A 14,074-nucleotide genomic window follows, 5' to 3' on the forward strand; every position below is an offset into this window, starting at 1 on the left:
CACGGGTTCGTGCCCTGGTCTCGGAAGATCCCACATGCCGTGGAGCGGCTGGGCCCGTGAGCCATGGCCGCTGAGCCTGCGCGTCCAGAGCCTGTGCTCCGCAGCGGGAGAGGCCACAACAATAAGAGGCCTGCGTACCGCCAAAAAAAACCCCCCCAAAACCCTATCTCAGCTTCAAGAAGGGTATTAAGAAACTCAGGAGATGTCAGGAGCAGCTGGGATCCAAATAATAAATGACCCAACAGCATAAAGGAAAAAACTGGAGAATGAAGATAATCTTGTCTGATATGTTTAGGAAATAAGGACGGTGATACGTGAAGCTTTGAATAAGCAATAATAAAGTGAAATCTTTATAAACCATATTAAGGGGTTAGAGAAGTCAGTGGGAGCTTTGCCTAATTATCTAAAGAATGAAATAAGAGAAATTAATTTTAATTAAATTAATTAAATTAAATTAATTTCTCTTACTAATTAATAAGAGAAATTAATTTTCTGAGAGTATTAATATCTTGATGTCTTACTTTCTAACCTTAATATGACTCAACAGATGAGATCTTATTCAGTGTTCTGGCCTTAAGAAAGGAAAGCAGAGTCTACAATGGAAAACCAGATCCTAATTTAAATAGGTCAGAGGAGCAGCAATTCTTTTTTTACTACATGGCACTTATCAACAGCTTTTGGAGCGTTTCATAAATGTTTCCTTCCTAACTGCTCTTTATCATTTTGTTCATAGCAAAGCTTTATCTCTGTATTACTCAAAAATCAGAAGATAAAACTTTTAAAAAATGTTCCCACAAATCGATGGGAATATACAGTTCAGTTTTTACACTGTCAATTTCACCAAAGGCCTTGGTAAATATACCTAATCCATTGAAGCTCTTTGTAACATTCAAAAGCTGTGCTGCAGAGCTAAATTGGAGTTGGTAGTGGGCAGAAGGAGGTGCAGGATAAACCAGAAAAAACTATTCCAATTCATCAATTTTGCTTTATGTGAAATGGGCATTTTACCAACCATCAATTACTCTATGTTGTAGTTCTTAACCAATGAAAATAATGATAAAATCCCTACAAAGAGTGCTCTACTCCATTCAACATGGTGACAGCATTAATGTGTCCCAAACTACATTAATGAGGGAAGGCAAACCACGGATTTATGGGACTTTCCCCAAATATTTCCTGAAAATTTATCAATTATAAAAACTCTACTCACCTGCTCTGGATAGCCATCCATACTCCTTTGCCCTTTAGTTTGAATTAAGCACCGTCCAGGCTGAGGTCCCCGGGTGGCCTGTGAAGAGGGGATCTGAATAGGCAATGGTGACTGAAACTGCTGGATGGTCACTTTGTTTATGTTTCCCTCATATGGCTGCTGCTCCCGGCTACGATGTTGAAGGCTCTGGGACCCCATCAAGGTCTGGATGTGGCTGCCTGCCTGTGGAGAAGATAATCTGTCAGAAGGTTTGTGGTGTTGAAAGGATGTGATTAAATTAGAAAAAAGAAAGTACAGAATACTTCTCCAGTAAGTAAAGTGCCATAATTTGGGCTTTCAGCCATGGCTAGGAAGGATAATGAAAAAACAGTAAGGGTCTGCCTGCTGTGGTTTGTGAAAATGCTAAGATCGGAGCAAGGTCACGTTAAATACACTTGTCATCTGATGGCTTGCCAAAGCTTATTTTAGCCCCCATTTTAAGGAAACAAAGTTCAGTTTGGAAAATCTCAAGAAGAAAAAAAAGTCACAACTTAAAAAATAAAGTGGAGTTCTATCTGGCATTTCATTTAGAATAATAGCAGGGAGAGAGATGTAATATATGAAACATCAGGGAGAAAATTATAGAAGCTACTTTCTAATTCTGCAGCAAAAGAATTGAATTGCATATTTGCCTTTATGCCACACACATGTATAGGAAGCTTGTTCAGGTGAGTATAATCAATATTTATTAATTTTCTGCAATATTAAAACAAGAGTATGGTTTTTGCAATCTTTAAGTTCCATTAAAAATTAATCATGTGATAAATTCCTGCGAATATCTGTAGCCTGTAGAGGCACTAGATATGGAAAGGTCTTTAAAGTGAACTCTGCATGCAGATCATCTTCACATGAGCTTTCAGAGAGACTCATCAGTACCTCATTTAAAACAATGATCATTTATCAGCCCTTGAGGGTGGTTGCTAGAGGAGAAAGGGCATGCTTACTTTGGTCTCCCATCTTTAAATGACTGGTGCCTAATCCTGTTTCTCGTTCATTCCGATATTCTTACCTTCATTCTAGCATGGGCTCCTTGAGTCATTCTACCTGATATCTTTTCTGTCAAGCAAGCAGTTCTGTTTGTGAGCTGATAACCTAGAACATGCCATTTATTTATTTATTTAGCCATACCTCGCAGCTTGTGGGGCTCTTAATTCCCCGACCAGGGATCAAACCTGTGCCCCCTGCAGTGGAAGGGCAGAGTCCTAACCACTGGACTGCCAGGGAAGTCCCCTAGAACGTGCCTTTTAAAATTAAGTATGGTTTAACATGGAGGTCTAACATGGGAAGTGAATGCTTATCTTTAATACTTTTAAACCTACGTTTTAATGCTGTGCTTGGTACTTCACCCAATGGATTACTTCCTGAATCCATTGTCTTTCTTTTGACCTTTTAAGGGTAGGCAATTTGGAATTTAAAAGTAAATTTTACCTTAGAATTCATTAATTAGGAAAGTTTGTGAATTTTCCTGACTAATCAAGATTTTTAATTACTATGAAAAAGTCAGATTGGAGGTATAAAGGAAAAATTATTAAACAAGTATTCAAGGAAAAGATGAATTTTAATTATTTTAAAGTTCTTAAAGAGCAACATAAGAGACATAGGAGATGACAGTGATCATGCAAAATCATTTAGAGAGGGAAGGCATGTTTTTTGATTCCAAACAAGAGGTAATTTCAGTGAAGAAAATATTCAAAATTATTATTTAGCAATATGCAAGGGAAAGAAAAAATCATTTGATTATATTTTAGATATCCAACTGATTGTCTTATCATGTACAACTTTTTACATTCAAATACAGTAAAGATATTTCAGTCATGAGAAACTGGAGGAAAAGATGCAAAAAAAAGTTTCAGGCTATAACAGCACAATAACAAAACAATTATCAATCTAATACTGTCTAATGCAACCAGGGATCAGAAAATTACGGCAGCATAAACACAAATAAGATAACCTCATAAAGGGCAAATGTGTATTTCTCTAATGTATCTATTTCCTTCTCAGAAATCTAAATGAAAGATGTCACAACTTTCTCAGCCATTCTAGAAGACTGAACACCCTTCTGGTCAAGTTTTTCCTTGTTGCAAATTCAATTCTCTCCTACCTCCTTGGAATTTCATGTTCTCTTGTTTGGTAGGCAAGGAAAGCCATGATAAACCCAGTATCACATTTGGGGCTGCTGTACTCTGAATGAAGTCACTGGCCTGATGAGTTATTTAGTTAGAGAAAATGATTTACTGGAGCTAGAGGAACTGGGGGTGTAAGTGGACTAAGGCTGACTGGCCTGGCTACTGAACAAACAATTGATTTTACATTTATATCTGCTTCTCACATCCACTGGTATAATACTCATGGGTCTTCAGTTAGTCCTTGAGCCAATGGGAAAGAGGAAGACTGGTTGTTTAATTGAAAGTGACAGACAAGCAAATAATTTTTATACCCAGAAAAACTTAAAGAGCTCCAGAACATAGCTTTGGTCCCACAATGCATAATCCATTAGAAAGTCAATAATGACTGCTTAATAATAATTTCATTGATTAGAATATTCTGGTAATGGTCTATCTAAGGGTAAAAAAACATAGATATTATAGAACTATAATACCCTTTAGACTTATTTTTATGGTTTATTTTTTCATTCTGATGGGACAGTTTAAACTTTAATTATGCTTTGATTTGAAACTCTTTGAGGGCAAGCACCACATCTTACTTACCATCTTTAATAACCGGCACAGTAACTGGCACTTAAGAAGCAATGGCTACTATTCAAATACTAGGTGCTAGATAATGTACTAAAACTTACCTTATACATATTGCCTCCTTTAATCCTTACAATAGCATTAAGGGATAATTATTATTAGTTATTATTACTTAATTTTACTGAGGAGGAAACTAAGGCTTGGAGAGGTTAAGTAACTTTCCCCAGTAATTTGCACAACTGGTAAACTGGCCGGACTGGGATTTGAACCAAGGCTGTCTGGCAATCAGAGTTCATGCTCTTAAACTACATTGCAACCACCATTCCCCAGGATTGTCTCTCTTCCTACAATAGCTGAACTATGAAATGAAAAGAAACCACAGAAAGGAACAGAAGGATCTGATTGTTAAGGAAGGATATATTAAATTTCTTTAGCAGCTCTTCAATTTGCCAAAGGGCCATTCCTACTTATTGAATTAGGTCTATTATCTATTTTAGATCCTACGTATTTGACTTAGACTTTATACTTGAGCAATTAGGAGGATACTCTGTGTATTTAGTAATCTTTCCATGATTATGAAATAATGACACTCATGTTCACAGATGGCTTGGCAAAGCATAAAGTGGGCATGGAAGGAACATTCTGTAAAATGATTCTGTTCACATCAGTAGCAGTTTTTTCACTCTTTATTGGGGCTACCGGGTGCAATAAATGAGGATGGGGAATGACAGCTATAGAAAGCAAAGAATTAACACTAAATTCTTTGTGAAGGTAAGCAAATATGAATGACACAAGACATCTAAAGGGACAATTATGGTGTGGAGGGACTGTAAAGAGTAAGTTATTTTGACTGGCACAGAGGCTTAAGAAAGATAATAAGGATGCTCATGATGAAGTACAAAGGACTGATGAAAATGTAGGAAATATCGAGACTGGATTCGTTCAGATAGAGGGTTAGCTATGAGGACACTGACTCATACTGAAGGAGAATTTGAACATGAAGGTTTCTATAAAGGCTGAGGTACACATTTTGAATGATAAAAAGAAATAGAGATTTGACATTTGTTTTGAACTTTCAATGGGAGGTTGGACAAAATAACATGTATTTGAGAATAGTGATGGAATATGATGTTTTCAAGTTGACCCAAAACCATACTGTCAAGGTTTATGGGGAAAACTTCAATATCAATAGGACCCAAGGAAATATTTATGTCAAAGCCACAGAAAAGAAATGTGATTTGATACCAAATGGCACTGTTCATACGCAATTCATCTCACAGCTCATCAGGCTTATTATGTGGAAATTTGAAGTGTTTGGGGGGTTTTGTATGGTATAAAATAAATGACTTTTTCACTACAACAAAGTTTTGGTTCACACTATTTTCTTAGAAAAGAGTGTTAGACTGAGAAGTTTATTACTCAATTTGGTTATCAGTTTTACTACCCATCTTTGCTCTTGGACCACTTGTGGTGCTCCCAAAAATCAAACACAGCCTCAAAGGATGACAGTTTATACCACTGAGAATATTCAAATGGGTACAACTCATTCTCTAAAATTAAGTTCAAAAGAGTTCTAAAGATGTTTGGGGTCAGCGTCAACAATACAGAATTACATACAGAGGATAATTAAGTAACTGATTTCAAGGAAACATCATTTAACACTCATTTAAATGAGTCAGTTTCAGTAATTTTGTAAAACAACAACAAAACAGTCCTATCACTTTCTATCTGCACCATGTACTCTGCAGTGTTTCTCCTCCCTTTGTTTTTTTTAACATGCACTTTTGGTTTTAGAAATTGAGACAGTAGGATTTCTGCTTCTGGTCTGTGGAGTAGGTATACTGTTCCCTATTCCCTCCATTAAGAACAATGAAAAACTCTGGACATTGTACATAAACAAATATAGGAAAACTCTGGGAAGTAGACTGAAGAAGCCAAGGACCAAGTAACAAGATGGTGGTAAATTTCTCAGGTTTTATTTTTGTGTCATATATCCCAGACTAGGAGTTGAAAAAGTGGGCATCCCCTAAAATGCCAGCCAGTGCAGACAACAAAAGCCCCAACAAAAGCCTACTCTCTCTAGCCAAAGAACCAGGAAAATAGGGCATCCTAGCAAGACAGAAAACTTTCAGATTGCTCTACTACAGCCAAACAACATGGAAAGAACTGCGGTCCCGTCCCAACAATGCCAGCAAAGGCCAAGTGGGAAGCTGATACTTCTACCCTTATAGGGATTTAACAAGGCACAACACTCCTGCTGCGGTGGTGTCAGAGAAGGCCAAGTAAGGTGTCACTGCATTCATCCCCACTGGCCAGCAGTAACCCACTCCTCACCCAGTGGTGTTAATGGAGACCACATAAGGAGCATGAGCTTACACTCTGACCCAGCAGTAATGAGGCACTCCTCTACCTTCCCATTAGGGTGGTTAGAGGAGGTCTTAGTAGAGGTCAGGATTTTCTCCATCACCCAATTATAATGAGGCTACTCCCACTGAGGTATCAGTGGGGCCATCTGGGAGCTGGAACTTCAATCCCCACCTAGCAATAACAAGGAGACTTTGCCTCAAGTGTTACTGGATGCTAAATGGAAAAATTGGACTTGTACCTCCACTTGGCCAAAATGAGGTGCTCCACCATTCCCCAAATGGAGTGGTGTCAGAGAAGGCCAGCTGCAACAGATGGTTAAATACAATCCAGAGTTTTATAACATAATATGAAAACGTCTAGGTTTTAATCATACCAAGAACCAGGAAGATCTCAAACAATGAAAAAAAGACCACCAATAGAGGCCAACATTGAGAAGACAGAAATTAGAATTACCTGACAAAGATTTTTAAGACAACAATTAAAAAAGTGCTTCAATGACCAATTACACAAATGCTTGAAAAAAACTAAAAAATAGAAAACTTCTGAAGAAATATAATGTCTTAGCTAAGAAACAGAAGATGTAAAGAAGAAACAAATAGAAATTTTAGAGCTGGAAAATACAATAACTGAAAAGCTCTGTGAGTAGACTTAACATCAGAATGTAGAGAACAGAGGAAAGAAACAATAACCTGAAAGATAAGACAGTAGAAATTATCTAATCTGTAACGGAGAGAAAACACACTGAAAAAAAAATGAACAGTCTCAGAGACTCTGTTCAAAAGTTCCAACAGTAATATTATCAAAAAAGAGGAGAAAGAAAGTGGAGCTGAAAAATTAAAAGAGGAAATAATGGCTGAAAAATTCTGAAATTTGGCAAATCTTATAGATTTAAGAAGCAGAGAGAATACCACACAGGGTAAACCCAAAGAAATCCATGCACAAACACATGATAATCAAACTTGTGAAAACTAAAGACAAAGGAGAAATCTTAAAAGCAGCTGGAGAAAAATGACGTCTTACCTATAGAGGAAAAACAATTTGAATGACAGTGGATATCTCATCAAAAACCATGGAGGCTTCCCTGGTGGCCCAGTGGTTGAGAGTCCGCCTGCCGATGCAGGGGACACGGGTTTGTGCCTGGTCCGGGAAGATCCCACATGCCAAGAGAGCGGCTGCGCCTGTGAGCCATGGCCGCTGAGCCTGCTCGTCCAGAGCCTGCGCTCCGCAATGGGAGAGGCCACAACAGTGAGAGGCCCGCGTACCGCAAAAAAACAAACAAACAAACAAACAAAAATGGAGGACAGAAGGAAGAGACACAATATTTTTCAAGTGCTGAAGGAAAAGAATTGTCACCCCAACGTCCTAAACTTGTGAAAATATTCTTCAGTAATTAAAGAGAAATTGAAACATTCTCAGATGAGGGAAAATGAAGAGTATCTGTCACCACTAGACTTATCCTAAAATAATAGCTAAAGGAATTTCTCTAAATCAAAAGAAAATGATAAAAGAAGAAAATTTGGAGCATTAGGAAAGGAGAAAGAACATGGCAAGCAAATATATGGGTAAAAAAAAAAAAAGCTCTCTTTTTCCTCTTGAATTTTCAAAATTATGTTTGATGATTGAAGTAAAATTATGTTACTGTCTGAGGTGATTCTAAATGTATATACACTGAGGAGGGTGAAGGGACATAAAAGAAGGTAAGTTTTCTATACTTCAGTTGAACTGCTAAGTGATGATGCTAGTAGACTCTTATAAGTTATGTATATGTAATGCAATACCAGGAACAATAACTAAAAAAACTACACAAAAAGATATACTAGAAACACTGTAGATAAATCAAAATTAAATTCTAAAAAGAATTCAAACACCTCAGAAGAAGCAGGAAAAAGAAATTAGAGAAGCAAAAAAAGAGACAAACAGAAAATAAGAACTTAAATTAAGACCTAAACCTTAATGTGTCAAATTAAATTAAATGCATAGAGATTAAATACACAAATTAAAAGACAGATCTTGGCAGGCTGGATTAAAGAACATTATTCAAGTATATGCAGACTATAAGAAGTCACTTCAACTATAACGAGCTAGGCAGGTAGATATTAAAAGAATCAAAAATAAATATCATGCAAATATGAATTAAAGGAAATGATAGGTGGCTACATTAATACTAGATAAAGTAGATTTCAGAGCAAAGAAAATGTACTAGGAATAAAGAGGAATTTTATAGGATGAAGAAGAGTCAATCCACCAAGAAGACATAGCAATCCTAAATGTATACACAACAAACAACAGAGGTGCAAATGTGTAAAGCAAAATTGATAGAACTAAGAAAAAAATAGACAAATTCGTTATTGTTATAGTTGGAGATTTCAACACCCTTCTCTAAACAACTGATAGAAGAACTAGACTGAAAATTAGCAAGAAAAAGAAGAATTCAACAATACCATCAACCCACCAGATCTAATTATCACTTACAGAACATTCTATCTGACAGCAGCAGGATACACATTCTCTTCAAGTTCCTACAGAATATTTACTAAGACTATATCCTGATTTGGAAAACAAATCTCAACAAATTTTAAAGAACTGAAATCACACAGAATGTGTTCTCCAGCCACAATAAATCAAACTAGGAATGAATGATAGAAAAATAAAAGGAAAATATTCAAACACTTGGGAGCTAAACAATGTAGTTCTAAATAATTCATGGATCAGAGAGGAAGTCTCAAGGGAAATAAAACAATACATTGAACTGAATGTAAATGCAAATTTGCAAAATACAGCTAAAGTAGTGCATATACTAGAAAAGAAGACACCTCAAATCAGTAATTAAGATACTACCTCAATAGCTTAGAAAAATAGGAGTCAAATAAACTAAAAGCAAGGGAAGGTAGGAAATAATAAAAAAGTTCAGAAATTGATGAAACAAAATGAATTACAGATAAAATGAATAAAACAAAGAGCTGGTTCTTTGAAAAGATCAATAAAATTGACATACTTCTAGCAAGACTGAAAAAGAAAAAGAAAGACACAAATTACCAAAATCAAGAGTGAAGGGGATATCAATAAAGGCCCTGCAGACATCATAAGGATAATAAGGTATAATACTACAAATAACTCTACATAAGTAAATTTGACAACTCATATGAAATGATTCATTTCCTCAAAAAACACAAACTACTATAACTCACACAATATGAACTAGGTAATTTGAATAGTCCTGAAACTATCAAGGTTGGATATAATTTAAAAACTTCCAGGAAAAAAACCTCTGGGCCCAGATGGTTACACTGGAGAATTCTATCAAACGTTTAAATAAGAGTCAACAGTAATTCTGCACATACATACTTTTCCAGATAATAGATGAGGCAGAAAAGCTTCTCAATTTGTGAATAAAACCACATAAGGACAGTACAAAAAAAAAAAAAAAAGAAAGAAAGAAAGAAAAAGAAAATTACAGACTAATATCCTTTAGAATACTGATGCTAAAGTCCTTAACAAAATATTGGCAAATAGCATTCAGCAATATATAAAAAGAAACATCAATGGCTGAGTGGGGGTTACTTGAATAATACAAAGCTTTTTCAATATTTGAAAATCAACCAATGCAATGCCTTGTATTAATGGGCTACAGAAGAAAAATCATGTGATCATATCAAACGAAGCAGAATAATGTTGTCTTGAAGATAAGAGTGTATTTATGTCAAGCACCTTAGTACAATGCCTAATATGTATTGTAGATACTGTTTTATGATTATGACAACCAAACTGTTAAGCTTTATTTTTTTCCTCTTGTGGTGTTTGTATTCAGCTAGGGCAATTTTGATGCCAAAAATCTATGTTCTCCCATTTGGACATTAGAGGACACACTTTTACAAATACATGAAAGGGAGCTCTGAAGCTTGAAGGAGAGGGGATAGGAAGTTACTGTTTCTCTTGCCCTAGGGACTTGGTGACAGTGCATTCTGCTGGCACAGTGCAGTATTGGGGGAGGGGATTCAAATTATTTGCTGATCTTAAATTTTTTAGAGCCAAATACTGGTAATATACTCCAGTGCTTCAAATGACAGATAAAAAAGTGAGGCAATAGGGCCTTTCCCTTCAGTGCATATGCCTTAGGATGGCAGCTGGCTGATATGTGCAGGCAGTCATTTGTGGCTTAGTGTATCTCTATAAGCAAATTTTTCTGTGATTAAATGTCAACTTATAAAACATAGCTCTGGAATTGGAAATTATTAATCAAAATGAAAAAAACAACAGAGGATCCATAATAGAAAAAATGGTGAAATTAGAGCTAAATCTACACATTCCACCTACAGTTTGTGGTGTGATGATGCTGACTTTTACATTCCTGAAATAAAATGAAAAGGAAGATGTTAGCACTAACAATAAAAGTTTGACAATTACTTATTTTGCCCTTAAGATTTCTAGGAACCTAAAAGTAGTGGAGTAAGTCAGATAAAAATCAAGTGTCAAGAAATGGCACCTTATCATTTTGACATCCTCTATTTGGCAGCAATCCTTGATCATCTGCCAGTTGTCATGTGGTTTAGGTCTTCAAATTACATACTCAATCACGGGCATTTTCATTACAATGGATTAATTTCACATTTTATTTTTGCTTTTATATTTCTTCTGAAATGAAGATGGTATAAATGTTATTGAGTTAGTTCCATTTTCTGAAGTCGAATAGTCATTTGTGTTAAGGAACACCTATGTTAAGAATTGATGAAGTAAGTAGTTTTAATCTGCCACTGTTTTCTATTGCTTTGATCTGTGGCAAGATTTTTTTTTTCCTCTTACTTAATAGCCATTTGATAGACACTCTTTGGGTTTGCACTTTTATTAAGGAAATAATTTAGAGTCAGTCTGGTTAAGAACAATCTCCTGATTTTATGACAGTAATGTCCCATACTACTGGAGATAGCTATATTGTTGCACTGGTATTAGGAGATAAAATAATGTGCTTTGTGAATTAAAGAATTAATGTTGTATTAAGTACGAAAATCCAATACAAAAGTGACTGTGAAACTAAACAATATTCAGCTGTCGTTCTTGCTGTAAGTTAGGGAAGAATTTTCCATTCACATTTCTACAACTTCCTACCTGAACTATTTTTTAGAACAAATTTAATTACATAATAGGAATAGAGTAAGTTTTAAAAATACCTATGAATTAAATAATACTAAAATCAACTGATTAAAATATATCATCCTGGCTGTTTAGATTAACAAAAGGAATATTTGAAATGGATCATTAAATACAGAAAATTATTTCATTGATTTTTTTCAAAAGCTTCTTCCTGATTTAGCCACTAAGTGTATGGAACTGCCTCTGAAGGATCCCATTTTCGTGAAATTTTTGACTTCCTACTGGCCATGTACTCTTGCTTTGGCAATTAATTCTTGTTTAGCAAGCAAGTCTTTATATATTTTCAGCCTTCTCTCTCTTATATAAATAATTTCCAATTGTAGGGAGAATTGAATCCAATTGGATGTATTCATTCTTATTTCTCTAGTATAGCAAAAGGCATGGCTTCATGGGCACACTGGAAAAGGTAACACAATCATCAATCAATAAGCTTTTTTTTAAAAAGAGTACATTTAGTTCATCTGAATAACAGTTCTGATACTGGTAAACCCAAAAGAAGTGCAATATGAAAGTCTCAAGACTAGATTTGAACACTTAGCTTACAATTCCTGTAATTGTTCTTTGGAATGTTCTATATATTTTAACTTGTATAACCCCAAACAGTGCATTTTTATCCTATTCTAGAACAATGACATATCTATTCCATAAAGACCATGCTGAGGCTAGTGTGGTAGAGACAGAGCATGTATTTGTTAGGGAGGGAAATTAGTGTCTGTCTTAATATATTACTCTAAATATAAGCATCAAAAATTTCAATGAGCCTTCAATACGCGTTTGATAGATGCCTAAAAATGTCATCAATAGTTGATCCTTAATCACAGAAGTCCCCTAAGATATAATTTTCATCTACTTACTTTATTCCTAATCCTTCCTAACCTGGAGTGATATTTATGACAGTGGGTATGTTCACCTCTCAGGCAACTGGTGTGATTGGAACTGTTGCTTAAAACTCCCTTTTCAACCTAAGGGTGAAATTAAGGTGTGGAAACTTACTATTCACACAAATATTCAGTTCCAGATTATTTCTGAATACTGAAACTCAAAGGAAAGTGGAGTTGCGTTATCATTGATCAAGAGAGTCAAAGTTCTGCTAGGGTTAGAGGTTCTTTTTCATTTGGACACATTTGGTGTTTTCCCACAGTTCCGCTTTCCTTTTTAAACTTATGTCCCTTGAAAAAAGTGGCTTTTGGTCAAAAGAAAAACTCAATATATTTGTGTAAGAAATGTCTCTCTGGGGGCAACAGATAGTGCTAAAAGTTTTTGTTTATTTGTTTTTGATAATTAAAAAATCTGTAATTGTATGACTTCATCAATCTACCCTTTCACTGACTCACTTCTCATTTTGGGGGCAAAACTCACTGATAGCAAATGCATTTGACTGCTATTTATTTCTTCTTGAAGTCCAGCAGCCTCAGTAGAAGTGACACCAACGTGAGTGAGGGTGATAGGAAGAGGATGGTTGAGGGAAGCAAGGAGAATCTCAACCTACCAACTGACTCAAAAAGATCTCTTTTCCTAATGTTTATAAAAATGTTTGGAGTTCAAAATGACTCTATATACAGGATTCCGGACGCGCAGGCTCAGCGGCCATGGCTCACGGGCCCAGCCACTCCGCAGCATGTGGGATCTTCCCAGACTGGGTCACGAACCTGTGTCCCCTGCATTGGCAGGCAGACTCTCAACCACTGTGCCACCAGGGAAGACCTCCAGTCTGTTTTTGAGTTTCAGTGATGACCCAGTCTACCAGAAGAAAAATTTACTGCAACCAGTGCAAAATTTCCCCCTATCAGAGGAGAAAAATGAGGCTTGGGAAAGAGAATCAGAAAAGAGGGAGCCAGGATTGTGCTTGGCATTACTCACAGTAATAGAGAATATTGGTTTTGTTTGCTTATGAACTGATGAAGTCGAGGCATTACTCCTGGGCATTCTTCACTGTTAATAACGCGTATTGCTTTAGGAGGGAAAAAATACAAAGCCTCAGGTGAAACTTACACTACTTGACCTATTTCTTTCTGTACAAAAGGAGAGTTTAGCTACAGCATTGATATTCACTAAAGTTTAAAATGCATTTTTTTAGAATTTCAATATTACTTAAACTAGAGCAGATATGCTTGACTTTTATGTTATTGATGGAAATAGGAAACATTTCTATTTCCTGTCTCTTATCTCTCATATGTTAAGGTTTACCCAGTTGATTTTCATATCTGCTTCATCCACACCTTGACTTGCTCTCTTATAGCCTCAGGATTTGTTCTACTTGTTGCCATTCCTATGTTTTCTAATATTTAAATCTTCACCTATCTTTCTTGTTTATTCCAGACTTTCCTCTATTTCTGTGTAAGTGAGTTACATCCGCCTTCCGCCCCTGCCCCACCTCCCGTCCCCTGTCTTTGAAATAAGGGATTCCAACAGCAATAATGTCCATTCTCAGTTAAATATAAAAGCCAATAATTGTAGTTACATTTATTTCAGCTGTACATATATAGAGTACTGATAGCAATATTTGTTTTTAAAGGCAGTAATTTTGGAGAAAATTACTTTTCAATGACTACAACTTAAAGATTATATATTTTAGATAAGATTTTTTTATAGCATAATAAAATGATTTTATTTAAAT

At 35.8% G+C, this 14,074-nt stretch overlaps 1 protein-coding gene across 6 annotated transcripts in view; it reads right to left on the minus strand.

Moving 5' to 3' along the window:
* LRRC7 (leucine rich repeat containing 7) overlaps window positions 1-14,074 on the minus strand; it is a 498,913-nt gene that overhangs the window by 54,657 nt on the left and 430,182 nt on the right. For all 6 annotated transcript variants that reach the window (XM_060304379.1, XM_060304393.1, XM_030865914.2 and 3 more), the window contains one exon: window positions 1,211-1,432. In XM_060304379.1, coding sequence (XP_060160362.1) covers window positions 1,211-1,432 — 222 coding nt within the window. The remainder of the gene's footprint in view (window positions 1-1,210; window positions 1,433-14,074) is intronic.

Source organism: Globicephala melas, chromosome 1 (assembly GCF_963455315.2).
Source record: "Globicephala melas chromosome 1, mGloMel1.2, whole genome shotgun sequence".
NCBI lineage: Eukaryota > Metazoa > Chordata > Mammalia > Artiodactyla > Delphinidae > Globicephala > Globicephala melas.